Consider the following 11,956-nt stretch of genomic DNA (forward strand, 5'->3'; position numbering starts at 1 on the left):
CTGCCCACCCCTTTGGGCCGGGCCTGTCACATACCAACACCCACTGCCCAGCACCCCCAATTGACGGCTCCCACCACCACCACCACCACCACGACGTTCGCCACCACCACCAACAGACGTCAAAAACACAAACGATCTTCTTTTTACATACCGCAAATATTTGATCCACTTCTTCTATATATGAACCACGCTACAGACTATAGACATTTTACTTATAAAAAAAATTCTCAACCCCCCTCCCCCATTTTTCAAAAAAGAAAAAAGAAAAAAAACATTACACATTACGTGTTTTTTACCAAGAAATACACCACATGTGCTTGGTTCCACAAACACACACTCGACACTACCTTTTTTAACCAACGAACCCTAATTTTAAATCACAAGGAGTTGAATCTTTCTCCACATTATTATCATATTATTATGCCATCAATCGTTCATTTGACTTCCTGAATCACTCACAGTTACAATCACAGATCTAATTCATAATCAATCAATCAATTACCCAACTCAATGTCCACTCTTCATCTTCTTCTGATCTCACTCCTGTTCATCGTATCACCATCCTCCAGCTCATCAATCGTCAACCCATCTAAAGTCAAACAGGTTTCATGGAAACCAAGGGCTTTCGTCTACGAGGGGTTTCTCACCGAACAAGAATGCGATCACATCATTTCGCTTGTCAGTAATTGCTCATTTCTTTCATTATTATTACTGGGTTTGTGCTTAAATTGATAATTAGGGAAAAAAATCAAATTTCTATTTGTATTAGATGTTTTGAGAAAAAATTGATTAGTTGTGTGACAGGCGAAATCCGAGCTGAAAAGATCTGCGGTTGCGGATAATGTGTCGGGTGAGAGTAAGCTTAGCGAGGTCCGGACGAGTTCCGGGATGTTTATCCCCAAGAATAAGGTGATTCTGCTCTTGTTTTATTTGTTTAGAAGATTAAGATGCTAGACATTGAATAATTTTTGTGTTCGTTTGTGAAGCTTTTAACGGGCAAACGGATGGTTCAAGAACATATAACCTAACAAAGTTTCGAGTTTGTGCTCGTTCGATAAGGAAATGAACTTGTTCTTGTTGTTCGTTAACATTTTTAAGAGAACACAAACAAGCTTAAGTGAATATAAACAAACGTTAAAGAGCGTAAACAAACACAAACGAACGTAACGAACACGGTCGAAATATATTAATTTGGAAATAAAAAAGAACGTTGTTTATCCCAAGACATAATCACCCAAAAGATATATCAAGTTAAACTTAAAAACGAGAGGAAATGAGTTAACTTAGTAAAATAATAAATATTTGAAAGTAAAAAAAGTTTAAATGTTTGGATAATAAACTATAAGATATAAAAATATTACAAGAAGCTTTAAATAAACGAACATGAATGAACTTAAGCTAACTAGCATTAACAAACATAAACAAACACGTTACTGAACGTTCACGAGCATCAATGAACGAACACGACCTTTGTTCATGTTCGTTCATTTAAGTAATCGAAGGGAATTATCTGTTCATGTTCGTTCATTTATTAAATGGGCAAACATAAACGAACTTCCTGCCGGATGGGTCATGAACAGTTCGTTTATGGCCCTAACATGTCAATATCTTTTCACTCACCAATAGAAGGATATCTGGTTGAAGCCTAATTCTAGTTTTATCTTTTTATTGTATTCTGCACATGTATATAATTATATCCATTTGCACTTGCAACAGGATCCAATTGTTGCTGGCATAGAAGAGAAAATTTCAACTTGGACCTTCTTACCGAAAGGTACTTTTCATTAACCATTATGGATGCCATTTTAATAAAAATCTCGTTTATTTAATTTTTTTTTAAAGAAAATGGAGAGGACATGCAAGTACTGAGATATGAGCATGGACAAAAATATGACCCGCACTTTGATTACTTCAGCGACCCTGCTAATATTGCACGTGGTGGACACCGTATAGCAACAGTTTTGATGTATCTCAGTGATGTTGAAAAGGGTGGCGAGACGGTTTTCCCATCAGCAGAGGTTAGTTGAAAGTACACTTCTCATGGTGGAAGATTCTATAAAGTTTTTATCTGATGAAGTTTAAAATGTCAATAGGAGACTTCCCGCCATAAAACACCAAAACCGGATGATTTGTCTGAATGCGCACAGAAAGGAATCGCAGGTGCGCTAATGATACATAAAAATACGTTACACCAATAAAATACCAGACATTGCTAAATGTCACTTAGGTCGGGCTACAGGTCAAAATGGGTTCAGGTCAAAAGTCAAAATGGGCTAATGTTTTTTGAATAGGCTGGGTCGGTATGACTGAAAAACAATTTTTCCATATTTTTTTTACCTTTCTAACAAGTAACTAATGTTAAACTTTAATTAACAATATAAATTTAGTAACGGTGTACCATTTTGAATTAAACAGTTTAGGAGGTTATATGCATTAAAGATACACGCTAGGTGAGTAGGAGACCTTAGATCCGCTTAATGATTTTTCACCCTGTCCTAATTTTTTCCTTCTAAATTTCTATTTTATTTGTCCAAAAATAATTGGGCACTTACAAAAATGAATTGTTACAATTTATTAGTTTTCCTATTTTACCTTGTTGTCCCCAATAACTATTTCTTGCAAAATTCAAAGTCAATTTGGATCTTAAATGCATGGAGGGTTAAATTGGCATTTTGTTAATCATAGCTGTATTAAATATACGCATCTTCGATTGTTTTTCTTTTCCTTTTTTTTTTGCTCGTGGACAACTCCTTTGGGACGGAAGAAGCAATAAATATTAAATAATTAGTGTAAAAATATGATTACAAAAACTATATTACTTCAGTAACAGTATTAAGCATAATTCCAATAATAAAACGATTAGAGGCTTTACTTGTATAGTAAATGGGTCAAATTCACCACTTTGATCTAATACATTAATACTCTTGTGCAAAAACAAAAACAGTAAAACCAAAAAAAGGAGACGCGCTACTCTTCTTCAGCTTGTACCCAAACGCCAACACGGATGCAATGAGCCTCCATGGCGGTTGCCCTGTACTCCAAGGGGAGAAATGGTCAGCAACCAAGTGGATCCATGTGGACTCGTTTGACAAGATTGTTGATCACGGTGGAAATTGCAGAGACATGAACGAAAACTGTGAGAGATGGGCGGCACTGGGAGAATGCACCAACAACAAAGAGTATATGCTTGGGACTAATGAATATCCAGGTTATTGTCGCCGCAGCTGCAAGCTGTGTTAAGTTTAAGTTTAAGTTTGCTTTACCACTATATGTAAGTTTTATAATCTATTCTTTAATTTTGATTTACTGATAATATACTATATTTAGTACTCTTTTAAGTTTTGTTGTCTTGATTTTTCGAGCTACATTTTATGTTACATGGATGCTATACTTGACATGTCGAGAGAACGTTTTTTGTGTGGGTATTGGGTGGTTACTGGTCGTAGCGGGAACAGTCTTTCTATCTTGTCTTCCTTGATATGCTTGTTTGTTTTTTATGCTTTAACCCTCTCTTTTATGATGATTTTATGATTGTAGAGGGTATATCGGTCATTTTATTAAAGTTTGACAAACCAACTGTGCTATATCCGAGTTAGCAATTTGGTCTAGTTGTGCAACATTTTTTCGGTTAATTTCTTAACTTATAAATAACCAGTACCAATATGTTAAATACGAATATAATTTTTTAAAAGCGTTTTTTGTTCAATTTCTTAACTTATAAAAAAACCAGCATTAATATGTTAAATACCATAAAAGTTAGTTAAAACCGTTTTATACATTTGAATTAAATAACTATTTTCTTATTTTTCTAGTTTTTATCTTAACTACCCTTTCAGCTTCATTAATTTGAGTTCTTTTAAAATAAAACACAACTGAAATTAATAATTCTACTGTAATGCTTACCAGTAACGAGTATTCATGGTATGGGCGTTAAACGCGTCAGGTTGAATGCTGAACCCAACAAAAACCCGAAAATTCTGTACAAACTCATACACGACAAGAACCCGGGAATTGACCTGCCTTTACTAAACGGGTCAAACCTGACTCATTATACAGCCATACACCTTTACTAAATGGGCCAAAAACCATGGCATCCACTCAAAATCAAAGTTGGTGGAACCCAACCCACCATTTTCTCTTCACCACCCACTCCATCCTCATGTTTTAATCTTCTATAACCAATCAACCTATGGTTCAATAATTCTTGGTTGCACACACCTTCTCCATACCCACCTCCGGAAGCTGATGGGTATGGAGGTGTTGCACCCACAAAACTGCTTCACCGCTACCAAACCCGAGTCCAACAACAATGGAGGTGGTTACCGGAAACCACAACAAATGAATCGCAATAGCGATGAGGATTCGTATGCTGGATCGGCCTTCTTTCATTCCCCGTCACCAAAGTCTCTACCTATCTCTTCATTCTTCAATAACCAAAACTCAATGCCAATGGTGGCGGATCATGAAGCCACCGAGCATCTATGTCGCTTGCTTCGGCTCGGGTGAATATATTGGTGAAAGGTGGTGTGTATCAGATATGCATGTTTTGTGAAATATTTTTAATTAATTATATATAGATTTAAGAGTTTGTTCATAACATGAAGCAATAACCATAATGAATACATATATAAACTATATAATCAACCAATTTCAAGCTACAAATAGATTTCTAAAAGCCGGTTATAAGTTATAACCAGTTTTGGAGCGAATATCACGCGCTAGATGTTTACGGATACATGCATTCAACACACTTGCATGTTAATTTGACAATATTTTGTTTAAGTTTCTTCGACTGTCTCACTTGATCACGAGGATCGCCCTCCTTGAGTTTCACTAGATCCGCCTTAACGATGTGGTGATCAGATGTGCCTTTTGAGGACACCACCGAGTAAGATCCGGGCACAAATTGATATGGCAATCCCTTCGACGACAAGATATAATCCACCCGCGTACCATACTTGCATGTTCCTTGTACACCTGATTATAAAAGAGTCACAAAATAATTAGACGTAGTGTAACGTAAACTTAACTAGCCAAATTTAAAGCGTGCAAGTCGTACTCTGGCCTTTACTGATGATCACTGCCGGCTCACAGTCGCCTGCGAATTGTTTTGCATCAGTGTACTTGTTTTCATGTAGAAATCTCATCACATGTGTTCTTGGTTTAGGTTTTCCCATTTCTTCATAATACTGCAAAAACGTTCATATGTAACATGCTAGGCAAATCCCGCATCGTTCCAAGTCTGGCCTCATATATAACATTTTTCGTTTTCTTTTCTCAAATTTTATTAAGATATAATTCTAAATGTGTACTCATTTTTTTATTCTGATATAAATTTTATTGAAAACAGAGAATTATATATGCAGCATAAAGTATTTTGGATGTTTCATTACCCTAACGATATTAGTCCATCTGTCAAACGAGTAGTCTGATCCACATAGCGAATTGATGCCACCAGCCAAGACATGTGGATGATCACTTGATCTAATGATCGCGTTTACTTGTTTCATCCTCCAATCCTCATCTAGGTGATCAAGTTGCGTGCAATAAAAGTTGAGTTCGCCTGTCAGTGGGACATCGATTGTCACCTTAAGCACATTCCTGTACATCCCAATGCTTAAATATAGTTTTTGTAATCATATTTAACCATAATAATAATAATAATAATAATAATGAGGAAGGTTCATATGCATTTTAATCTTAACATGAGAACACAGGAAATAATACCAATTTAAAAAAAAAATGAGAATGTAAGAAATAATACCAACTACAATACCAATCTACATAAACAATGATTTATAATAACAAAGAAAAAAAGCTAAAAATTACAACAAAAGAATCAAAATCAAGAACACAATAATAACAACAAATACTTATAACAGCAAAAGAAAAATTCTAATACTAGCAACAAAATATAAATCTAGCAAATACTTATAACGTCTCATAATTTGAAAATTAGCAAATACGAACAAAAAATAACAACAAACACCTATAAAAATAACCTAATAATAACAGTAAATTGGTTCTCACTGTTTTCATATTAAGAATAAAAATGTATCGATCTGTTTCTAATAATAATAATAATAATAATATTCTTACCTGAAATCTTGTTCATCATAGATCTTTTGAACCTTGGACTTCTTAATGGGCCACTTGGACAAAATGGCATTCCCATATTCAGGAGCCCAACTTTCAGCAAACACATAATTCATCCCAAGCCCAAAAGCCAAATCTGACAATGGTCTCATTCCTTTCTCTTCCTCAGCCTTCACATCTTGCAAAGCCAAAACATCAGCATCAACTTCTTTAAGCACATCAAGAATGCTTCTACTCGCATACTCCGTCAAGGGGAAGCAAATCGGGCTTCTCAGCACCCGGTTTTGGGCCATAGATATCTCGTTTTCGGGCAGATTTATCGACACTTTCTTAACAAGATTCTCATTCACAATTGTGCTAGAATGCAAAGGAGAGTTTTTTAATATACTCTTTAGCCCACCTTCGTCGTGCTCACGAACCCCGTCGACCCAAGTCCCGCTCGATGGAGCAACCGCAGGCGCGAGAGAAAGCATAGCAACATTAAACGAGGCAACCCGAATATGAGCCGGGGCAGTTTGGACAATCTTTTGGCCATGAGCCGTGATCGAGTTTTGCCTTTTGAATCTTTTGATCATAACTTTACGTGCCCGGATTCTCCATGCGCGCACTCGGAGACTTAGCCTTGACCAAATTCGGCGCACTTTTCTTCCTATTTTCCGCAACATTATGACTTTGAAAAATGATGTTATGAAACTATAGTATTAAAACAAGTTATATGAATCTCGGTAGATAAAGAGAGGTAGTGTAGGAGTGGTTGAAATTGCCACCTGCTCCATGAATTTGGAATGCGTTATTTTTTGACAAATTGTCACAAGTTGTTGAATTTGTGTTATATTGATAACATAACACAACTACCTTCACCCATTAATTTAGACTTTTTGTAAAAGTCAAAGTATGTTCACTATAATAAGACCTTGAGTGACATCAATCTAGTACTGTGGATGATTTATGTTAGAGACAGAACACAAACACAGGTTACACAACAATGGGAACATGACACACAAAATGTACCTTTTACTAGAAAAATATTAGTTTTTTGGTTATTGGTAAATCACATGGATTGTTGTCAACTTGTCATAATACACATTTGGTGGATTTTTAGTAGGGTGTGGAGGTTCTAGATAGGTTAGACTTGATGAAAGATTTTGGCCTAGCAGTTAAGAGATGTAAAAAAAAACCGATTTCGAACCGGTTCACTCCAAACCGATCTGGACCGGTTTGACAAAAAAACTGGTTTCAACCAAACAGGGTCCGAACCGACCCAGCCCGCCGGTTCTATCACCGGTTCCCCTTCTGAACTACCAAACTGGTTTGAGAAAAAACCGGTTTTAAACCAAACCGAGTTGATTTGGACCAGTTCGACCTTTCATGCTCCTAAACCGGTTTGAGTCAAACTGGTTTTGACCATGGTTTGACCAAACCGGTTCGATTTGACAAAAAAATCGGTTATGTACACCTCTACTAGCAGTTAGGTTAGAGTTTCATGGAACGGTAAATTAAATCGTGGTTGGTGGGTTGGCTGGAGTGGCTAGTTCTACCGGTTTATAGTTGCTAAATGGCTCAATTTTAATGGTTTGAACTTTTTTTTAACTAGCTTAGAAACCAGAAACGCATGTGTTACAAGGGCTGAATAAATGAAAAATATAGTAATGAAGATTTTAAGAATCATAAAACGTTATTTTGAAATCATATGTAATTGAAACTGTAATTAATGTCACGTGTTGGTGCATTCGAAAAGGTCGGAAACAGAAAATTCTCAACAACAAAGAAATCAACGTGCATAAAGTGGTAGAAGACATAATAGCATCGGGCTTCTTGTGGTGAAAAATCGTTCAAATATGCAATCTTTAAAATTGGATACATGTAAATATAAATTATAATAATGTTGTTTAGCTCCCTTGTAATGCTAGTATTTATTCTTTTTTTGGTCTTCTTGCTAGTGCTCTAGTGCCTGGTTTTGGTTATTAATATATCGCCTTTGAAAAATGCTTAGCAAGTAGCAACGTGTTTAATGTACCAAAATGATAAAATAACCATTATGCTTTAGTCACAGGTGGTTGTAGAAACTTGACAACAAGCTTTTAATTGACAAGATAAGATGAGTGTGTACCATTTTCTAGAAAAACATACATCACTACATTGAGCCATCGAGTCGGGTCCACGCTGACTTCAGAGTCTAGCTTGAACATTACCACAGGAAACCATACCATTAGATGTCATTTGACAGTCTCAAACTGACAACTCCGTAAGATCTGTTAGTATTAAACGCACACACGAAACTGAACACCACACACGAAAGCAATAACGAACACGAGGATTTAACGTGGTTCGGTCTAAACTGACCTACGTCCACGGGTGGCAACTAGGTATTCTTTATTGAGTGACAAGGGATTACAAGTACATAACATCATATATATAGATAATAGTCTAGGGTTTGCATCTTATTAAACAAGAAATCTAAACCGGGCCGGGCTTCGGTCTGGCCACCCTACAACCGTCTGCCATTTGGACTTCAAATAATAAACTGGGCCTAAACAAAAAGGCCTACGAACCCAACAATCTCCCACTCGGAGGCCTTGAATACTCTCGTCTGCACTCCTGATTTTACTTCTGTAATCTGAACATTAAACTTCTTCTAGTTGCCACCGCCTCTCATCAATTAACCTGAAGGCCTGTTGAAGCTCCCCGGAGCTCCAACACGTCAGTCACGGCTAAAACTGCCCCTGACCCATCTCTGTCCCTACCGGCTCCCACTGTAACAAACTACCGGATCCTGAGATAACCTGAGAACAAACACTCTCCATATGCAGCAAGTAATTCACTGGAGAGACTTTTACAGCTGGAATACTAGTTTTCTTAGTCCACTTTCGACCTGGAACTGTAACACGACCTGTGCTCCCACTGTCACGATGTCCTCCGACTGATTTAACCTTCCTAACTCGTTCATCCTGAATCTTCACTTTGGCTCTGGGTTTGTTACTTGCAAAACGAACCTTCTTTTGCCCACGAGATTCTGTGAACCGGATTTTGTCTTTCACCAAAACTGGATCCACTCCTTTCGGTGACATGCCGACCATATACAATGAACCCATTTTCTTGCCACGAGCAACCACGAGATTTCCTTTTACTACCTTCCACTGCTCATTCCCGAACTTAACATCGTGCCCCTGGTCATCCAACTGCCCAACTGAAATCAAACATTTCTTTAAACCTGGAATAACCCTCACATCTTTCAAAATCCAAGAACTACCAGATGAAGTTATCAAATCAACATCTCCCATACCCGTAACCTCTAAAATATCATCGTTCGCAAGTCGAACCTTTCCAAAATCCCCAAACTTTAGATTCTTCATCGTTTCACTACAGTGAGTGGCATGAAACGATGCACCAGAATCCATCACCCAAGCATCAACGTTACTCTCAACACTGCAAACCAAAGCCTCATCACTACTGACCCCGTCATCTGTGTCGTCTTCTGTAACGTTCACCTCTTTCTTACCATTCGGACACTGATTCCTAAAGTGTCCCTTCTCTTTACAACTCCAGCATACTATATCTTTACGAGTCTTAGACTGACTCCTCTTCGTACTCCCATTGCCTCGATGTTTTCCCTTACCTCTGCCTTCTGTGACAAACATATTGCCTGATGATTCACCTGAACTTCTGCGTCTTGAATCTTCTCCCAGAATCAGGTCCCGAATCCCATCAAAAGTAATTTTTGTAGACGAACTACAAACCGCAGTCACTGTTTGCGACCAACTGTCGGGCAAAGAGGATAATAACAACAGGCCTTGAACTTCATCATCAAACTTAATGTCAACTCACACTAAGCAGGACATGATCGAATTAAGATTATTAATATGCGTTGTAACTGACCCACCGTCTTTCATTCTTGTTGTCACTAGCTCTCGGATAAGATAGACCTTATTTACTGCTGAAGGCTTCTCATACATGTTGGATAGTGCCTCCATCATACCACGCGCTGTGGTTTCTTTCATGATGTTAAACGCTACATATTCCGACAACGACAAAGTAATACAAGCCCTAGCTTTCTTGTCTAACTTCTTCCAATCTGCTTCTGACAACTTTTCTGGTTTTTCATCCTCAAGCACTACATCCAAGTCTTTCTGACAAAGTAGCGCTTCAATCTGCATCTTCCACCAACCAAACTTCTGTCCATCAAACTTCTGTATCGAAACATTTCTGTCTTCTTCCATTACAATAACTAAAACGGAAAACCTGGATAAAAACAGAGACAGACACAACAATGGCACGGGCCTGAACTTAACGACTGTTCTATTGAACTCTGTTAAACAATAACGAACTGCAAATCATAAACTGAAACTTTAAACTGAAACGATAAAACCTGACAATCGCGGTTGGCACTGGTTCTCGATTTCTAACGTTTCTTCTGACTTGACAACTGTTCTTCAAAAATAGGTTCTTGATTCAATTGTTCCCGGCTCGTACTTTGCAATAATATATGATCTCCACCCAATATATAAATATATATATTATTATTTTCTATTTATTAATCCTACCCAAAAAATATTGAACTTGGGCAACAGCCTAAGTCACGGCTCAACAGCAAACCAAAATAGACCACTTTTAATTTGCTAGGCCCATGTGGGATCTGGTCCAAAGAAACATAAAATATCTCGGTCTCCAACCTACTTGGAAATCACACTCCAAGTCAAAACAAACCTATCTTCACGAGACGGCGCATACGATGAGATACCAATGGTGATGCTCTGATTAATAGTTTTCAACAAAATAAAAGAACATCAAACTAACCACTGATCGTTGGCGACAACAATTCTAGCGATGGCGGAAACTGCCAACCGTTGGAGGGTGGTGGCGGCGGTCAAGGCTTTCTGCTGCGGCTAACGGGATCGCAACCTGCAATCCTCCTGAGCAGTGGCGACGGAGATGGTTCTACGCGTTCTTCGTGTGATCTGAACCTAAGCTCTTGATACCACTTGTTAGGATTAAACACACACACGAAACTGAACACAACACACGAAAGCAATAACAAACACGAGTATTTAACGTGGTTTGGTCTAAACTGACCTACGTCCACGGGTGGCAACTAGGTATTCTTTCTTTATTGAGTGACAAGGGATTACAAGTACATAACATCATATATATAGGGAATAGTCTAGGGTTTGCATCTTATAGGTAACAATGGCAATAGCACTATTATTAATATTATAAATTGTTTATTGGATTACATCTTATTAAACAAGAAATCTAAACCGGGCCGGGCTTCGGTTTGGCCACCCTACACCCATCGGACTTCAAATAATAAACTGGGCCTAAACAAAAAGGCCTACGAACCCAACAAGATCTAACTCAAATATTTTATTGAAGAACCCAAGCTAAATTGGGTGATACAAATGAATTTGAAGATAAGTTTAATCACATAAAACAAAATCTTTCATTCATTTGTAAAGTAAAAAAAGTTTGGGACGATTAATTATTGTGGATGGCGACAGGACTATATATTTGACCAGCCACACTAAATTGTATACATTGGATTATTATCTTAAATTGTTACTTTTTAATAATAATAATAATAATAATAATATTCAAAGGATTTTTTTTTGTTAAAACGTTATAAGAAAACTCACATAGCCCGTCAATAGCCAGCTAATAAAAATGATCAAGTAAATAGTAGCTTGTACAAGGCATATGGTCTTCAGTATATTATGTTAGGAAACCAGTTAAAGTAAGATTCAAACATGAGACTTCTCATAAAACAGAAAACTGCGTTTACTATTTACAGTTGTAGCACTTTCGTTTATTATATTCCAAATGAGTTTTCTATTAAAATATCCATGCGTTGGTGCAATTGATCTAG

At 37.3% G+C, this 11,956-nt stretch overlaps 2 protein-coding genes across 2 annotated transcripts; one reads left to right on the plus strand and one right to left on the minus strand.

Annotated features, from left to right (window-relative positions):
* Positions 1–508: 508 nt before the first annotated feature.
* Positions 509–3,285, plus strand: LOC143543268 (putative prolyl 4-hydroxylase 4). Its single transcript, XM_077035626.1, has 6 exons — positions 509–678; positions 805–909; positions 1,717–1,774; positions 1,843–2,018; positions 2,094–2,160; positions 2,945–3,285. The coding sequence occupies exons 1-6, from the start codon at positions 511–513 to the stop codon at positions 3,238–3,240; spliced, it is 870 nt and encodes a 289-aa protein (XP_076891741.1). The 5' UTR covers positions 509–510; the 3' UTR covers positions 3,241–3,285.
* Positions 3,286–4,675: 1,390 nt separating this feature from the next.
* Positions 4,676–6,671, minus strand: LOC143543243 (uncharacterized). Its single transcript, XM_077035610.1, has 4 exons — positions 6,100–6,671; positions 5,394–5,601; positions 5,060–5,189; positions 4,676–4,977 (listed from the first exon to the last, which is right to left on the minus strand). The coding sequence occupies exons 1-4, from the start codon at positions 6,669–6,671 to the stop codon at positions 4,727–4,729; spliced, it is 1,161 nt and encodes a 386-aa protein (XP_076891725.1). The 3' UTR covers positions 4,676–4,726.
* Positions 6,672–11,956: the final 5,285 nt, after the last annotated feature.

Source organism: Bidens hawaiensis, unplaced genomic scaffold (genome assembly GCF_021521415.1).
Source record: "Bidens hawaiensis isolate Kalapana, Puna unplaced genomic scaffold, B.hawaiensis_p1.1 tig00013115_1, whole genome shotgun sequence".
In the NCBI taxonomy this organism is placed as follows: Eukaryota; Viridiplantae; Streptophyta; class Magnoliopsida; order Asterales; family Asteraceae; genus Bidens; species Bidens hawaiensis.

Excerpts from the sequence above, each read along its gene's own strand:
- LOC143543243 (XM_077035610.1), bottom strand. The coding sequence starts at position 6,671 with ATGATCAAAAGATTCAAAAGGCAAAACTCGATCACGGCTCATGGCCAA. Across the intron at positions 5,190-5,393 it reads GATGGACTAATATCGTTAGG|TATTATGAAGAAATGGGAAA; the intron begins GTAATGAAACAT and ends ACGTTTTTGCAG. Across the intron at positions 4,978-5,059 it reads GATCATCAGTAAAGGCCAGA|GTGTACAAGGAACATGCAAG; the intron begins GTACGACTTGCA and ends TTTTATAATCAG.
- LOC143543268 (XM_077035626.1), top strand. The coding sequence starts at position 511 with ATGTCCACTCTTCATCTTCTTCTGATCTCACTCCTGTTCATCGTATCA. Across the intron at positions 2,019-2,093 it reads CGGTTTTCCCATCAGCAGAG|GAGACTTCCCGCCATAAAAC; the intron begins GTTAGTTGAAAG and ends AAATGTCAATAG. Across the intron at positions 2,161-2,944 it reads CGCACAGAAAGGAATCGCAG|TAAAACCAAAAAAAGGAGAC; the intron begins GTGCGCTAATGA and ends AAACAAAAACAG.